This window comes from Lytechinus pictus, chromosome 12, assembly GCF_037042905.1.
Source record: "Lytechinus pictus isolate F3 Inbred chromosome 12, Lp3.0, whole genome shotgun sequence".
NCBI classification, from domain to species: Eukaryota; Metazoa; Echinodermata; class Echinoidea; order Temnopleuroida; family Toxopneustidae; genus Lytechinus; species Lytechinus pictus.
In genome coordinates, this window is record NC_087256.1 from 14,413,689 (window position 1) to 14,432,689 (window position 19,001).

Consider the following 19,001-nt stretch of genomic DNA (forward strand, 5'->3'; position numbering starts at 1 on the left):
AGCAAACTATTATTGATGATAAATAGTGACTTGAAGGATTGTAGGAAAACATACACACCCAAGTTAATATGTACATGAAGTACGATCATCGCCAAGTTTGTTCACTTTCCTTCAATAGTTTATGGGAAAAAAATATTTTCCATCAAGCACGTAACCTCTTTCCTATCTTACACAAGGTTCTCTAGAGGTATATATGGAAAAGAAATATTACATTACAAATACAATGTCTGACAAAGAACAAGTCCATGCAACCAACAAGTAACATTCATGTTAGGCACCTATTGGTAATGCCGAATAATCCTCCCTTCCAAATATATGATCTTGCATAGCACAAATACATCGATTGATTGGGCTTTCAAAATATGTAAACTTTATTGAATATATTAAGTGAAGTTACAATTATCATCATGGCGTCAAACAGTCATGTGATGAGATTTTATTTGGGATGTGCTGGGAGGCACATAAGCTCGTATTTGAATTTGACTTTTTAGAATTTTGTTATGATACCCCTTTCATTAAAGGGATCCTTTGAGGTTAAGGTAACAATTGGGGGCATCACCAGAATATTTTGATATGGGGCAAACAACCTATATAATGGTGATATCTTTTTTTTTTTCAATGAAAAATAGGGGTATGAAATCATTCTACAACCTAGCCCTCTCTTTCAAATATCGTTCATTATTTCTTCTTTATTTCTATACCCCACCCCCTTTCTATTTTTCGTGTGGCCACAGTAAAAATATAAATAGCAAAATCACCACTACTTCATGCAATATGACAACAAACCAGAATGAAGGCTAATGAGAGTTCGTTCCTTTTCCTTATTTAATGTAATTCACCAAAGATTCATACGGCAGGGAGAATTGCCTTGAGAAGATACTGCAATGTCAAGGTGTTAGAAAATAGTGCAAACTGACATGTGTATGTTACATAGGCAAAAGGAATTAAGAATAGATATTGCAATATACCCCTCCCTCATCACCACAATACAAAAGCAGAATGTTGATACACTGTATCATTATCATTATATATGATAGTACACAAAAAGCACACTGACAAGGCATTGGTAATAAATATCGACTTGACAGTAATTTGGAGTTGTTTTGCAACGCATGAAGTGAGGCTGAGTTCATATATGATTTGGATGCCAGATTGAGTTAAGTGCTTTATTTATTTTATTTTATTACACTAGTATAAAGTGGAACCTTTACATTTGATAAAGCAAAAAAGTGGAACGTCCTTGGCATTACGCTATTCAGTAAATCAGCGGCATCAAGTTTGTATCATTGAAATATCAAACAATATACTCTTTATTTATTTACTCTTTGAATAATCAAAGGCTGCCAAGGTGAAGAATTTGGATGCTCTGTTGACTGGCCTCAATGCCTATTTTATTGCTTTTGGAAACCTTTGCTGCCAATGATTTGGAATCTATACAAAAAAGAGCTTGTGGAATAATTCTTGGATCAAATTACAGATGCATTGGTAGAGCTAGGATTACCAACTCTATATCCCAAAGAGACAAACTTACTCAGGATTTTGCTTTCTTTTGAAAAAAAAATGTATGTCGGTCTTGGCTACCCCTTAAAGAAATAATGATTTTCTTTGAAATGCCAACAAATATAATGAATTCAAATGTAAGACAAACAGATTTAGAAACAGTGCCCTCCCTAATCTTGTACATGTGCTTAATAAATATTCCAAATCTTAACAGAAGTAATTTGAAAATTCTTAAACCTTTAATCTACATGCTTAGCAATTGTGAATTCATTTACTGAAAATAGCCATTAACTTTATATTGTGTTTTATTATGAACAATTTTATTAATTCATATGTATTCTTCTGTTATTTATTCATTTTTATCAATACTTTACTGTGCAAATTTTTCATGTATGTGAATAATTTCTCTGTATTTTTTACCATGTCTGTTGCAATTGATACCCTGTAAAGCATGTGTAATGCAGTTTTTTACTGCGATACATGTCTGTTGAATAAACCATTAAATGAAATGAATTTAAATGTTAATTTGACCCATTTGTGCAGTACTAAATGTATGTACCCCGGCCCCCCCCAAAAAAAAAAAAAAAAAAAAAAAAAAGTGGCCATGCACCTAAAAACATTGGCATTTTGGCCTGAAATTTAACAAAATTTCAATGTGAGAACACAAAAAAATATATACTTGACACAGATTTCACTGATTTACAAAGAGAATGAGAAAAATGGGAAGAAGCATTTGATGAAGAGGGGAGGTTAGAAGTCAAGGTTACTAGCTTGTCTAGCTTGGCTCCTAGCTGACCAGGCTCCCTATGGGGATGACAAACCTAGCTTGCATCCGTACTGGCTCTGAAGGGGGAAACCCTGTTTCAGTCCCAGGAGCAAGTGGCTTCGGACCCTGGCTATATCCTGACTATATTTGGTTTGGGTTGACTGTTCATTCCATCTAATTACTATTGTCACATTATTTAATTATGGTTTATTATGTGGCAGTCATGGGCCACTTTTCATCATTTTATGATGGCAACATCAGGCCCAAAGAACAATCTAAGAAAACAATAATTGCTTTCAAGCATATGTTGAGGTATAAAAAGATGAAATGATTAATTCATTACAAATAATAGTAAGTATGAAATGATAAAACGCATTTGTGTTTTGACATATGTGTAAAAATCCTTCAGCACAGGAGGGTCTAAATGCAAAATAAGGATGTAGCAGTCATACATTTAAGTGTGTAAAGCATGCAGGGTCAGTAGTAGAGTGCTTTTGACAAGTACACATAACTCTCAAACCACTGAAAGCTCATATCGACTAATTGAAAATTTATTCAAGTAGTTTGAATCCTATCTTCTTCCCATTCACAGATTGTATGCATAAATGAGTTGCTTTATCTCTGACCTATAGTGTACCACATGACATTTTTTTTTCAATTTATTTGACTGGATCGCGTCAAGTTATATTCCATCACATAACAGACTACCATATTAATGCTGATGATATTCAACTTACATTTTCTTTTGATTCAACTCAGATAGCAGCGGACACTGCTATACGTTGGCGCAAATTGTGCAATGTTGATGTTCACAACTGGATGCAAAGTCATTCTTAGGATCATAATCACCAGTACAAGATACATGTACATGTAACTCAAGGAATTTGAATTTATTATGTTTGAACAATCTCACAAGACATGTCAAAATCCACTTTATCTGGACATCTCAAAAGTGACTTTTCTAATTTTCTGGATTTTCTGTTCAAAATTACAAGTACTAAATCAAAATTAGGATAGATCATGTTAAATAGTACAACCGTGGATTGGAAAAATAGGTAGAAAGTTACAAGAAATAATTTTGTGCATATATTTGAAATGGTCATGGATCAATAATAGAGTCTTAAGAGCAGTGAATGAGAACAACGTCGCAGTCGTCTGATCGTTCGAGTCAACGTCGTCGTCTGCCCTTGTTCACTACAGATGCGAATATGTTAGATTCCACTCGACTTGTACGTGTACGTACGTCCACGTGAAACAGCGTGATAACCAGCGGGTCATGACACGCTGCCCGATCCGGAAGATCTGGCGTACCATCGCCTGGCGACCCAGTCGGGTGATGCGAAGGTGCAACTTGTGCACACTTGCCCTTTCACTTGCTTTGATTCCTTTTTACGCGAGTTAGGATATATATCAATATATATTTTGGAGATCAGAAAGCAATTTCAAATATGATAAACATAATGCATCATACAACTTACATTAATTTTGTGAAAAGTCACTGAAAACTGTGATTTAAAAGGGAAAGGTTGATGTTCATGCCGAGCTTGAGCGGTTAAAATGACGTCACTCACGTGCACGTCGACTATGATTTAGAACCGCAGAATGGATGTGGCGAGGTTCCCGATTCTGATAGTCGACGTGTGTGAGGACCCGAGGCATATGGCAGGCCAAACAATGAAGTCATCTCGTACCAGTCCTCTATGTTGACGTACGTTTCTGAAAGTGCTCAATGCTACGGTGAGTGTGCTTTTCAAAACATTAGTAACTTCAATCACAAAAAAAAATCAAATTACACCATGGTGGACAATAGTAACAGATAGAGTTTTCCTTTACAACATCTGAAATGAAGTACTGAATAGCCCTTAAAAAAGAGCTAGGCAATAAAAAAGAGAAGGAAACTTGATGATGTTTGAATTCCTTCCCTTCTGCCAAACACTCAACGACTTACTGTGATGGACATCCTTTTCACGACCAAAGCAACGTCCTAATCGCTTCAAGAGCACTTGTCAAAGTGCATTCTTAAGAGGCCATCTTTGTGCATCTTGAGCATTGTGCTGAACTCCTCAGTGAAGCTATGTACAGCGAGGGGTCCATCAAGGTCATCGTAGTAATGGTACTTTAAAGGACGGAGGTTCAAATCCCTGGAGAATGGCCAAAATCCGTACAGGTTGGTCTCGTCACAGAGGGAGAGAGCCAGGGTGACGACGTATAAACCTGCAAAAGAAATGAGCACACATTTAATGGAGAAGTTCTGAGTTCCCATCTTAGAAATAGTTGCAATATATATTCAAACCAAAATCAAATTGAGCTTAATCTTACTTGTTATATCTTCGTTACACAGTTTGAGATCAATCTCAGTTTGAGTTTAGATTGAATCAATCGCAACTCTAGGTAGAGCCCGTCTCACACTGTGCGATTAGATGCAATACGATTTTTCAAGAAATCGCATTTTGCATTAAATATGAAAGCTCCAAGAAGTAAAATTACTGGTATTTCGACATGATGTTAGAAATACGAAAATCATATTTTTACTTTGCGGCAAGCCCTGTGGTCCAGGGTCCAAATCGGCTTCAAGACGCTGCCGATGATGACGTCATAACGATTTAGAATTAAACTTGGTTTTATTCATTCAGGGAGGCTCTAACTGGACTGAATTTCGATTTCAGTAGTCCTACCACTATTCTGAACTCTGATCCGTAAGATTTTATTAGTTGGAATGTCCATATTAAATTTTATCACAATTTCTTTAAAATTCGGATCGAAATGAATCGCATAGTGTGAGACGGGCTTAAGATAGACGGCGTAAGTCCCTGTGTATGGTCACAGGACACATTCAATTAATCTATCCATGAACCTTTACAACATGTGCAAGGATCGACACAGGCAACAGAGAGCACCTTGCTTTAATTCACTGTATAATGTTCACTACATATTTAATACACACATGGTTAATGTGATAAAACTGTCTAAAGCTTTGGCAAAGGTTAAATAATGAGAAATACATTTGAGTATAAAATACAAATCTTACAAAAATGTAGACTTTTTTTTTTACATATTGACTGTTTGTGAAAATTTGAAGTTTACAATTTGGGAATATTTAGCACCCCTTTCTGCATTTCTATTTATTTTTTCATTATTTCTTTGAAAGGGTATTCTGAGCACTTGCTGTGATTTCATGTTTTAAAACATACAAACAGAAACTTTGTCCTGAGTGAGAATTCTCTCTGGTTGAGAAACGGTCTTTCTACCAGGAATGAAAATCCTGCAGTTGTTCCTTTTTTTTTCAGGAGTCTGGGTCACGACTGCATACATTTTCAGGAAAAATTTTGAAATATATCCACTAAACATCTTCTTAATAACTTATAATCCATATACATTCATATAATGGAGTAGTTAACTGAAGTAATCATCAACACTTTTGGGAAAATGTATCAAAACTTAAGAGAGGTTTTTAAAGCATTTATAAAGCATTTGTATGTCAAAACACTTCTAAAACATTCATAGATGATACATAGGTGGTTTTGTTTGGAGTTTTGGAAAAAACTGAGTTAAAGAAAATGCTTACCAAATGTGTCATGGGGATAATTCCCCTAGAACAGAATACTTTAAAAATATTGCATGTGATGGGTAAGAATAATATGCTGATCTCATACACTACATATCGTATAACATCCTTCCTATAATGTCACCTTGGATAAGTGACTTTGCTTTGGCTCAACAAATGTACAAAATGTAGGTTACACTTTGTGCTTTCATAAATTAAAGCCTATCATGTACTCATTTTCTTCACCTTAGCCAAGTACAACACAATGTGTATGAATTTCTTCCTGAAGTATTAAAAGGTCAAGTCCACCCAAGAAAAAATGTTGATTAACGAAAAAAATCAAACAAGCATAAAGCTGAATTTTTTAAATCAAAATCGGATGTAAAATATGAAAGTTACAACATTAGTTAGTTTCGTTTATTTTTTGCATAACAGTTATATGCACGACTCTGTTATATGCAAACGAGAGTCGATGATGTCCCTCACTATTTCTTTTGTTTTTTATTGTTTGAATTACACAATATTTCCATTTTTAGAGGTTTGAAAAAATAATGACCAACTTGACAGAATCATTAACTGTTGAAACAATTGTAATTTCCACATTTTCAAGGAGGAATGAAACTTTGTTTCACATAATAATGAGAAAATTATATTTCATATAATGAAAAAAAAAATAGTGAGTTGATTGATGATGTCGTCTGTCACCTCAATACCAACCAGAAGGTGCAGGTATTAAAACTGTTTTGTGAAATTAAGTGAAACTTCTAAATGTCATAACTTTCTTTATTTTACATCTGATTTAGATCAAATTTTCAGTGTTATCCTTGTTGGATTTTTCTCTTTTTATTCAAGTGAACTTTTTGTTGGGGTAAACGTGTCCTTTAACAACACCAAGTAAGATTCAAACTTGCAATCCTCCGATTTAAAGGTAGAAGACTGCACCACTACGCCCCCAACAATGAACACAAGGGATGATATTCTGATAGCCATGGTTTTGTTAATCCTGGGTAAACTTAGATCATGCTTTTATGGAGTGCCAGTTGACAACTCATTCACACATCAAACATCATTGTTATCCCACCACAAAAAGTTGGCAAAAAATTATTTGAGCTGTGAAATGGGTAGAAAATGCAAATACAAAAATATAACGAATTTTAATGAGCTAATTGGTACATAATAATTTCCATGAATATGGAAAAAGTATTTTGAAGCCAGCATTACATAGAGGTATGGTTTAAAATTGTAGTTTAGACTAGGGTTATACCTTGGTTTAATTATCAGAATACCCCTCAAGTTGTCCAATATTGTAATTTTTCAATATCCAATAACATCTCAGCCTTGTATTGTTATCCGTTTGTTCCGAATGTCTTTCCGACTACTGCATTTTTTTGCCTTATACCCGTTATTCCGGTTTATACTCTGTGTACTTGTATAGGCATTGAATAAATATTGAATTTAATAAAATTGAATAGATTATAGATTATCTAGATATGATGACAAACCTGTGCTTATTCTTGTACTGAGAAACCTGGTCCTCCAAAAGTCCTGGACTGCAGAAAAATGATCCGGATTGCCAATAATGAGCTTCAGGTTTGGAATGTCTTTGGACTGGTGAAGGAGTCTTGCTACTCTCATACTGTATGACAATCCTGATTTGAGTCCAAATAAGGGCATCCACAGGTAACCATGGAAATCTTGCAATGTCCGGATGAACTTCTTACTGTCACTTATTGTCTGCATGAAATTATACCTATACAAAATAAAATAGGAAATATATATACAATCATATAATGGCCACTTGAAGAGCATTTTTATCTGTTATGCTTTTAAAAATCCACCTCTGAAAGCCATCTACATTTGACTTACCTTTTAGCAATGATTGATATTGTGTTTATTGTAGTAAGGTTTGATTTCACTCCAACATCCGTCTCGAATCCTTTCAGATCTGGCAGATTACATCTATTAAAACAAAATATGCAATCAATTGGGTGATTATAAATCATATTTCGTATCATCAAAGATGGACAAAACCAGAGATGCCAACCTGATCAAGAACATTTCAGTATTTCAAAGGCTGAAAATAAGTATTTTTGTAAGAAAATCATTATTTTCACAAAAATACCATAGGACACATAAACTGAAACTTTAGAAATGAGTTATTTGCATGAAACCACCAGTATTCTTTCTAAATTTTCAGTAATAATTAATGAGAACCAGTTCCACTTGGCAGCTCTGTGAAACCCATTTAAACTTAATGAAATAATAATTCAAAAAGGGGACTTAAAATACCCCCCCCCCTTAACGCCAGGGAGGGGCCAGATAAAAATATGTATACTTTTCAATTATCCTATTCTTTAAATAAAATTTCAGAGATTTTAACATCTAATGCTAATACCAAAAGAATATTGAAAAAGGGCCCTGAATTGAATGGGAAAATCTGAAAGATTACACCTGTATCATCTTTATGATGAGATATATTTTCAAAAGTAGGTTCAAAGGGCATTATATCCTACATAAATTAAATCGTCTACAGTGATTGGTTCAAACAGCAAAGCAGGATATAAAACAAATATACCTCACCTTTATTTCGAAAGTATAGAGGGAATTATTCATCCTCACTTGTACTGGCAAAATAGTAATGCCAGTCCAACCTCAGACAAATAATTCCAGCAGTACTTACTCAAAGCCTGGTATATTTGTATATTTCATATCATTTATTGACTATTTTCAAGTCCATCAAAATACATTGCGCATATAAAAAAATAGCAAAAACACAAAAAGAAGAAAAGAAACATAGTAAGATACAAGATAAAAAAAAGACAAAGAAGAAGCTAAGATTGTACATGGCTATACATGCATACAAATGAACATGATGATATGGGAAGCTGCAAAAGAACAAAGCAAAGGTTCTGTCGTGGCAGTCCCTATGGACAGTAAAATATAAAATTCAAGACTTGTACTGATAAAATAAACATAAAATTATAATAAGGAAATATGATGGGATAAATAAAATTAAGCTGTTGAAAGAAAGTTTTTCAGCTTGGATTTAAAGGAATTTAAAAATGAAATCTGTTTGATGTTACGGGAAGAGAATTCCAAATGCAAGGAATTTAAAAGGAAAGGAAGATGGTGTATTTTTACATTCTTCAACATAATCATTTTCAGGATTTCTAGCGTTATAACTGTGCATTAATATTTTACATTTGATCATAGAGACAAGATTATACGGCACTTTATTTTGTTTATGTTTAAAAAGCATTAATGCGATACAATATTAATTCAACTGATATACATTTAGGAAAATTATATTTACTAACAAGAGCCGTTTCATTACAACATATCAATAGCAAGCTCTAGGGTACTATCATTAAGCTATGAAATAGTATCACTTGATTGGAGAACAAATATAGCACATACACATGTATTCTAGCTTCTGATATTGATAACGACAGTATAGTGGAAAGGGGACCTTGAACTGAAAGGACAAGTTCTGAACATTACCTGAAGACAAAGTCTGCATTATCTATCTGTTCACTGCATTTACTGTTTACCAAGATCCCACTAGCACCAACCACAGAACACTTTGGAAACTTGACCTTTGAAAACAGAGATTCCTGCGAATCAGACCAAGAAAAAAAGATATGTACAGGCAGCCTGATGATCATTACATTTAATCTCTTACCATGCCACACACACTTGGAAGATAGGTTTTGGGGTGTCATTGCTCTTGTCTTTTGGTGAATTTTCTCTGGCTTTCATTGGCAGGTTTATCTTGTTTTTCTAGTTGGGTGAACTAACTTGGTTTGGTGTCAGTGTCACCTTCTCCTCAATGTTAATGATTACTGTTAGTGATTATTTTAGTTTTTACGCAGGTTTATTCATTCATGTCCCAGGATGTGGTTTCTCATAAATATTCCACACAAATTAGTGACTAATTTAAAAATTAAGTCTGCCATACGTTATTTATTGTTCAAGATGCATAGCCTGAAATTGGAAATATTTTGTTGATGCTCCTATTTTGACGGTATTTTATAAGCGAAAAAGTCAAATTATTTTATAATCAATATGTACATATCTGAGAAATATTCCCTCCTGTGCATTGAGAATAATATTGCATGGTAATTAAAGCAAAGGGATTAATCATAATCACAGAAGTGCCACAATAAATAATGCCCAATTTCAGCCCACTCATGACAAAAACAAAACGTTGACACAAATAATCAGATACTACTCTCATCATTCAATGCATGACTAGGGAGGAAATGAAAAATTGTCAAAATGTGAATAAAAATGGTTTCAACTTCAATGGAAGAAACAAGTCCCAACCAAACAGAAAGAGCCTCGCCCTTGCCACAAGCAATCACAGAAAGAGATCACATATACTGCGCACCTTCCAAAGTCTAAGGTCAGCCAACAAGCACTGATATCACCAACACATTCAAATCTGCTATATTATTTTTCCCAAAACTGTTTTCTTTTGCATCACAAAGTGAGTATGAAAAGAAGTACGGTAGAGAAATAATAATAGGAGTTGATAAGCTGCATGAGTATCAAATGGTCGTCAGCAAGTATTTTGCCTGTACTTAGCGGGTAGAAAATAGGACACATGTTTACCTTGGGAAGAAAACTGAAGATTTCTGATGTAACGTTAGCAAAGGCATCTCGGTTGAGGGAGTATCTTATTTTCTGTCCAGGTTGAGTGTTATTCTGTGTCAGAGTAGCATTCAAAACACTGGCCTTGAATTCTTCAAGTTGTTGTCTGCAATGAAGATAGTAAAGGTCTATGGTCACAACCAATCTACATCATTTTGTAACAGGGTATGACTGTGGAATGTACAAAGGTTGAAAACTTGAAATTAATATCTCAATAATCGCATAAGAACCTTGCTTTGAATGAAAAAAATTATATTAACATCCATGAACGAGAGTAAATCTGTACACTATTCTGAATTAAAACCAGCATCAAATATGTAGTCTTCCTCTGACTTGTCACTTTATTGATTTTTTTTTTACAAGAGAATCAAATTAAAAGAAGACCATGTAGGGTCTTTGAATTTTCTTCTTATGAAGAAAGTGAAAGAATTACTTGTTCATCCCTCAACAACCGAGGTTATAATATAATGAACATGTTTGATACAACAGTTCAAGTCACCTAAATTTCAAGAGACCCTCTCTATTTGCCGTCCAGCGTTTGTGAACAAGCGCCCTCATCTCTTCAATTTGAGGAGCAGAATGGTTGGTAATCTCCATCCATATGGTAGCCTCTGCCTCAGGGTCAATGACCTTTGGGTCAACAGGGTTAACAAACTTTCTGGACCTCCAAGAATCCTGAACCAAGCTGCTCCCATTTGCGTTTTTTCCATTAGAGAATGAATATTTGTCATTAAATACTGTGGTGTGATTGTAGTCTGGTGGAATTCTCTTCTTTGCACCACTATAAAGAAAAAAGGAAAGCAACACCTTTTTTATAAAAGCATTATATTCTTGTACGCGTTTAGTTTAAAATGATTTATTCCAGTCCATTATAGACCAAGATTATTAACAAAACTAATATATTTTCAGTAGAAGCATAGAAACCAAGACAACTTGCTGAAATTCTGAAATCTCCTCATATCAAAAGTAAAATTAAGAATATTCTTTTATTCATTTATTAACTCATACATGAAACCATTAATTCACTCTTAATAAATGAAAAAAAATCCAATGTATTGATGTTTAATATCAATGATATTCATAACCATTTATAAAATAGGTGAATTATTTCAAGCATCGCGATTGGCCAATACGCGTCACATGACATCCAACTTTTTTTGTGCACTGCAGTGCAAAAGGTGCGAAACGAAAATTGACATTTTCAAGCAGACTAGTGCGGTAGAAGTCCAACAAAACTGTACTGTCACTTTTTAAGAATTTGTTTCTGTGTTGCTGTTTTATAAAACAAATAATGCACTTGCTCTGTCGTGCATAAAAGTAAATGCAGAGAAAGCTCGGTTTCTTCAAATGGTGCACACTAGGCACTCGCCGCCAGCGGCTCGTGCAGTGTGGCAACTATCTAAAGAAACCTTGCGTGCTATGCATTTCCACTAACGCACTTGCCTGCATGCATTATTTGTAGCCTATAAAATTAACCTGACAAAGAGGCCATCAATTCTCTGTTTTATGTCTGACTAATAAAACTTTAATTTCTAAGTCAATTTTTCCCTTTAAATTCCATTTGTTGACAATATCATGCTTGTCTGGGTAAGATTTAGGACCCCCCCCCCCCCCGACCGCTTCTCACACCCCTTGCAGAGATTCAAGCCCTGGTTACGTTTTCGGATGGTAACATTAAAAGCTGCTTGTAGATGTCAATAAATTATACATATATTATTACAAATCTGAAAAAATCAATTACATTTATAAATACCCCCCACAATTAATCATATCAAACAATTGTCAAACCTTCTTCCTCTCACAAGTGCTGGGAACTTTATATCCAACTCTAAACCTTTCTCTTCTTTCCTAGTTCTCTTCTTTGTGTAGACTCTCACCAGTGCCACAAACAGTACGACTGTGACAATAACCCGGATCCATTTTTTTGTGAGCATGGTTTCATGCAAGTGCGATGAAAAGACTCAGAAAATTATCAGATTCTCTTGGTCAGTTGCTCCTTTTAGCCCCCAGTCTCTTGGGCCCATACAATTCATGTGGAGGATTCCAAGGTCTTTGGCAATCTGAAATTGATTAGTGAAATGATTTGATGTCAATAATACGATGACAATAGTCAAGTTTTGAACAAGAAAAGGTAGAGCCATAGGCCTACATCATGACTTGTATATATCTCACAGAAAAAACAATATAGATTATTTACTAAACTTAATAAGCACACGTTACTGAATAATCTTTACTCTCTAAGTAGGAGCCTCCTGGCCCTGGGTAGATTGAAGCCTGATGTCATGGAGGTTGCAGATGCAGATCATTCATTAAATTTAAAGTTTATCGCTAATCAGAACCGCAATGCGCTATGGGATCGAAAAGGGGGCAATTTAGCTAACCCCCTTTTCGATCCCATTACGCATTGCGGTCGATCCCCCCTCTCTGGCAAAGAATTTACCAATGACATTGATAAATTTTTTGCCAGGGAGGGGGACTTGCTCTTCACTTCAGTCCACTCATTCAATGAAGGTTATGATATAACCTTCTCTGTTATATATCCATGTGTGGCAAAATAAGGGTGGCAATGTTTGGCTTATTTTCTCTTTTTCTTTGGGACAAATGCTTGATTTTTTTACACTGACAAGTGACAGTTGACACCTATTCATCATACAACTTAAGTAAATTTGAAACTTTAAATTATTTTTTTCTTAATTAAAAATAGAGATTGAAAAATGAAAATTTTCTTGCCATATTACTATTTACTGTCCACCAATAGAGGGCATACACAAAAATATGCCCAAAATTCAAGTTTTTGAGCGCTCTGGGGCCCGTTTCTCAACACCGTCATAAGTCTAACTTCTTGACTAAATCGTATATAGTGAGCAACTTGTCCGCTAACCGTTTCACGAAGCCCTCTTTACCAAGATCGGGTACAACAACCTCACTAAATGTTTATGACACCTCCGAACCTGTCATAACTTCTTTCTTAATGACGTAGTGGCATCACGTGGGTAGACTATGACATGCGAAAGTGCCTAGATATTTTAAAATTATAATCTTACGTAATCAATCATAGAGGTTGAAATTACATCACAAAACAAGTGAGTTAATGCATTCAATGATAATTGTAATACAAAGAAACTATAAAAACTGTTGGTAAACGCCACAGAACCATTCATTTTGAAATGGTAAAATGATTTAATCGATAAAGATTCTACCACGTCAGGCCATCCATAACTGAACTCGTATTTGCTGTTTTCAGACCCCTATAAACAGTTGGATAAATTCTATCTCTAATGTATGCATATAATTTGTCCAATATCGTATCTTTCGGTATCAATGATTAAAAATATTTCGTTAAACTATATTTTGATGATCACGTTTGGAATCGTAAAAGTCCGTATAATTATCATCATTTTACAGAGAAAACCGTTATGGTTTACTTTCGTAAACTATTAAAATTGGGTATCCCGGGGGTACCCATCTCAACGTCCACAAGTGGTTTTTTAGTCATGAAATGAAGTATTCATAATTTAATTTTCTCTGCAATTGAATGCTCCAGTCTTCATGGTCTAAGTATGTATGATGCATAATTCACCTGTGCTATTATTTTGAAAAGATTTATTTCCCAATTCATCATAATATTTGCAATTTTGTCATAATTATTCTTTTGGAAAATTATGCTCTGTTGTGACTAAGGCTACGTCTCGTCTGCTCTTTTTACCGATAGTATCGATATCAAGGTATTCTAGTTAGGAAGCCTTTCGAGAAACAGGTTTAGTAAGATTGGAACTAACTCCGTGGTTGGTGGATAAAGATATGACTAACTTGTCCATGTGTTGAGAAACGGGCCCCAGGTGAATACAAAAATCATTCTTAAGTTACTAATGAAAAATAAATTGCAACTGTATGGAAATTAGTAATTTTGGTCACAAAAGTGATATTTTATTGATTTTTTAAAGTGTGTGCTCTGTACAGCATTATTTTGGCATGTCCATAGACATAGTTAGTCCTACCTGGGCTGTAGATTCCCCACAGGCAGGAAGCCTCAGTCCCACGTATCCAATTCGAGAGTTGTGTCACTTGTGACAGTCACAGTCTATCATGTCTCACTCATCATATTTTAATTATAAACGTAAACATAAGGTTCATTCCATCTTCTTCAGTTATCTACCAGTATCACTATGCACTAATACTCACACTGATGCTGATTACAACTTTTCAGTCCGAAGCAAGCGTTATACAATCTGCAATAGATCAGTTATCAGGGGACAGAGCCAGAGGCTGTCGTCTTCGGCCTTTAATTTGGGAAATAATAAGATGGCAAATATAGCGATCTTCAACGCTTATATATAAGCGTCGAAATTTGTAGCCATCTCCTTGTATTAGTCTATAATATACGACGTGTCAAATTGTAGCGAACTAGTTCGCCATTTCCAGATCTCCTCTATATATATATATATACGAGGGGGAATTGTAGCGAACTAGTTCGCTATTTTCCAGATCTCCTCTATATACAAACGACGGGAAATTGTAGCGAACTAGTTCGCTATTTTTCGGATCTCCTCGATATATACACGAGGGGAATTGTAGCGAACTAGTTCGCTATTTTCCAGATCTCCTCTATATACAAACGACGGGAAATTGTAGCGAACTAGTTCGCTATTTTTCGGATCTCCTCGATATGTACACGAGGGGGAATTGTAGCGAACTAGTTCGCTATTTTTTTATTTTTCCAGATCTCCTCTATATACATACGACGGGATTTGTAGCGAACTATATACGAGGGGGCATTGTAGCGAACTAGTTCGCTATTTTTTTGATCTCCTCTATATATACACCAGGGGGGAATTGTAGCAAACTAGTTCGCTATTTTTCGGATCTCCTCTACATGTATACGACAGGAAATTGTTGCAAACTAGTTCGCCATTTCTCATCTCCTCTCTAAAATATAAACATGGCAAACTGTAGCGAACTAGTTGGCAATTTTTCTGATCTCTTCATATACACGAGGGGGAAATTGTAGCGAACTAGTTGTCATTTTTTCCAAAGCTTACATTATTGTGAAGGCTTCAAAGTGAAAATCTGCAGGTTTTGGCTGTATATATTGATGCCATATTGTCAAATTGTAGCAGACTAGTTCGCTATTTTCCAGATCTCCTCTATATATATATACGAGGGGGAATTGTAGCGAACCAGTTCGCTATTTTCCAGATCTCCTCTATATCCATACGACGGGATTTGTAGCTAACTAGTTCGCTACTTTTCGGATCTCCTCTATAAAATTATATACACGAGGGGGAATTGTAGCGAACTAGTTCGCTACAATTCCGTCTCTTGTATATATAAAGATTAGAAAAATAGCGAACTAGTTCACTAATTCCTCCTCGTGTATAAAATTTTATAGAGGAGATCCGAAAAATAGCAAACTAGTTCGCTACAATTTTCCGTCGTATATATAAAGAGGAGATCCAAAAAATAGCGAACTAGTTCGCTACAAAAGAAGAGATCCGAAAAATAGCGAACTAGTTCGCTATAATTTCCCGTCGTATATATATAAAGAGGAGATCTGGAAAATAGCGAACTAGTTCGCTATGATTTCCCGTCGTATATATAGGGAGAGGAAATCCGAAAAATAGCGAACAAATCCCGTAGTATGTATCTAGAGGAGATCTGGAAAATAGCGAACTAGTTCGCTACAATTCCCCCTCGTGTATATATCGAGGAGATCCGAAAAATAGCGAACTAGTTCGCTACAATTTTCTGTCGTATATAGAGGAGATCCGAAAAATAGCGAACTAGTTCGCTACAAAAGAAGAGATCCGAAAAATAGCGAACTAGTTCGCTACAATTTCCCGTCGTATATATATATAGAGGAGATCTGGAAAATAGCGAACTAGTTCGCTACAATTTCCCGTCGTATATATATATAGAGGAAATCCGAAAAATAGCGAACTAGTTCGCTACAAATCCCGTAGTATGTATCTAGAGGAGATCTGGAAAATAGCGAACTAGTTCGCTACAATTCCCCCTCGTGTATATATATCGAGGAGATCCGAAAAATAGCGAACTAGTTCGCTACAATTTCCCGTCGTTTGTATATAGAGGAGATCTAGAAAATAGCGAACTAGTTCGCTACAATTCCCCCTCGTATATATATATATAGAGGAGATCTGGAAAATAGCGAACTAGTTCGCTACAATTCCCCCTCGTATATATATATATAGAGGAGATCTGGAAATAGCGAACTAGTTCGCTACAATTTGACACGTCGTATATTATAGACTAATACAAGGAGATGGCTACAAATTTCGACGCTTATATATAAGCGTTGAAGATCGCTATATTTGCCATCTATAAAATACCGCTTTAATTTTATGCCAAATCAACACGGGACGACGCCGCGCCGTCACGTACGTCCGCGCCGCCGGGAGGGCCGGACCGAGGCCTAGGCCACCCGGCTAGGCCCAACTAACGAACTGGCATAATTATTATACCGAGGTTGTTTTACCTGACTGCTAAGAAAGCACGAATGCCTGTGAAGTGTGAGCAAGCAACCAGGGGACCAACGGCTTAAGGTCCTCTCCGAGGGACCTGGTAATGAGGATAATTGCCTTACCAAAGGGCACTAGCGCACCACTTGGGAATCGAACCCGGGTCACCAAAATCCGAAACCCCCCGCTATACCGACTGAGCTATCGCGCCTCCCTCATGCTTTCTGAGTTTCTGGCATAATTATACTTTTTTTCTGGCATAATTTCGACCCTTTCAGCATAATTTGGGGGATAATTAGACTTTTTAAGCAAAGAATCTGGCATAATAATAGCCATTTAGCATAATTTTTATCTATTAGAAGATTGAAGACCTTTTTTTTTTTTTTTTTTTTTTTTTGCTTGTCAATTTTTTTCTGGTACGAAATCCTTTATTTGTGATTGAAGACCATAGAGAATACATCTCTATGTTGAAGACCTTCTCCGAGGACAGGGGCCTGTTGCATGAAAGGGTCTTTCGTAGAACCATTCTAGTTTTCTACGTAAGAACGAGATATCGCTCAACTGTTTCACAAAGCCGATTTGGGCGATACGAAGAACGGTCCTTTGGAAAGACACCTCCAGACATGTCCTACGTAGGCATGATCTTCTTTGCACACCGCCCGCCACCGTCGGCATTGAGAGAAAATGCGTTTACGGCAAGCCACACTGACATATATCACCTTTAAACATTTTTTGGGGTTGCACACTGATGCATTTTATCTGGGATGGTGCCAAGCTATTTTTTATATGGGGGCTAGTTGTCATCAATTTCAGGTCGTCTTTTTGCACGGCAAGACGACCAAAAACAGATGTCATTTTAACTTCTCCGGGCTTTATGTCCGGGGATAATGTATATAGGCCCTAATTTTTTTTAAATATGTTTTCTTTTATGGTCCGTCCTATCCCCACACCATTTCCATTTTTTTTTTGAAATATCGAAATGGGCGCGGCACTATCTCTCTGACCCCTCATGCTTTCTCATTATAGATAATTAAACAACATGAAAACAAATTTCTTTAAAAGAAATTATGTAAGGTAAAAAACGTGCGCCATTATTAAGAGACTACTACAAAGATGGACAACCAGTCACAATGGAATAATGTTTAAGCATTTATTCAACATACTCACGCAACGCAAGCTGCCGGCCGGAAGGGGCGAATACTCGACCCGAATGAATAATAATAACATGTCTATAAAACATAGGCCGCAAGTGGGCGGCATACAACATAACACTATGGCGCAACCACTTTTCTTCTTTCTTTTTTTTTTCACAATAAAAGAAATCTATAAGCAACAAACAAACTAACTTTAAAGACATACATGTCGGGAGTGTAAAACAAATCAAACTTGCTAAATACCATAGTCCAACTTATCGCATCAGACCTTCAATCATAGTAAGGTAGATTGACTTGGTAAATTAAAGTCAACAATTAACTATTCCTGATACTTTAATCCTATCCAAAGTTTACATGGGTAAGTGCAGCAATAAACCCAAAACATATTGATAGATTTGAATATCATGTTAACCAATCAAATGGTAATGATTTCTGCCCATAAACTGATACATTAAACGATACAACTTTATACACTATGCTTCCTGTAATGAAATAGAAAAAGTAGCTACATAATCCTAAACTCAAAACATCTTAACGAAACATCCATATCACACTCTCAACCTGCCCCATTTGTTGGTTTGATGACCAAAGACAATTTCGCAAATAAACCTAAAATGGTAAAGGTATACATGTAAATGCATAAACAAGTGTCACATGGATACACTGCATGATAAAGTTTTAAAAAAAATTATAAAAAGCTATGCAATCAACAACCCTACCAATGTACAGCATATAACCTAAAATCCAATATGATCCCAAAACACGTTCATAAAGTAGTGTAATAAAATCAGCAAACACCAACCGATCCACGCATAATGGGCCACATTCAACAAATTCACAAATATTCCACACATATTAAATGTAGTTGATTAGAAATCGGTGCAAGGCAGTTGACATGCATAACTGAT

General features: G+C 35.7%; 1 protein-coding gene across 4 annotated transcripts; it reads right to left on the reverse strand.

The window, feature by feature from the left end:
- Positions 1–807: 807 nt before the first annotated feature.
- Positions 808–18,170, reverse strand: LOC129272955 (alpha-N-acetylneuraminide alpha-2,8-sialyltransferase-like). 4 transcript variants are annotated; one of them, XM_054910028.2, is made up of 8 exons: positions 14,646–15,077; positions 12,252–12,523; positions 10,963–11,244; positions 10,425–10,569; positions 9,312–9,424; positions 7,677–7,769; positions 7,313–7,560; positions 808–4,480 (listed from the first exon to the last, which is right to left on the reverse strand). In XM_054910028.2, the coding sequence occupies exons 2-8, from the start codon at positions 12,395–12,397 to the stop codon at positions 4,260–4,262; spliced, it is 1,248 nt and encodes a 415-aa protein (XP_054766003.2). In that variant the 5' UTR covers positions 12,398–12,523; positions 14,646–15,077; the 3' UTR covers positions 808–4,259. The 4 variants fall into 4 exon arrangements, 3 of the variants coding, with proteins under 3 accessions (XP_054766003.2, XP_063963544.1, XP_063963543.1); XM_064107474.1 differs by lacking the exon at positions 14,646–15,077 and adding an exon at positions 18,107–18,170 and having other exon boundaries at positions 2,922–4,480; XM_064107473.1 differs by having other exon boundaries at positions 2,922–4,480; positions 14,462–15,190.
- Positions 18,171–19,001: the final 831 nt, after the last annotated feature.

Coding starts and splice junctions, on each gene's coding strand:
- LOC129272955 (XM_054910028.2), bottom strand. CDS start 12,397: ATGCTCACAAAAAAATGGATCCGGGTTATTGTCACAGTCGTACTGTTT. Junction 7,770..9,311: donor AATGCAGACTTTGTCTTCAG/GTAATGTTCAGA, acceptor TTGTTTTAATAG/ATGTAATCTGCCAGATCTGA. Junction 4,481..7,312: donor CAGTACAAGAATAAGCACAG/GTTTGTCATCAT, acceptor TTTCTTTTGCAG/GTTTATACGTCGTCACCCTG.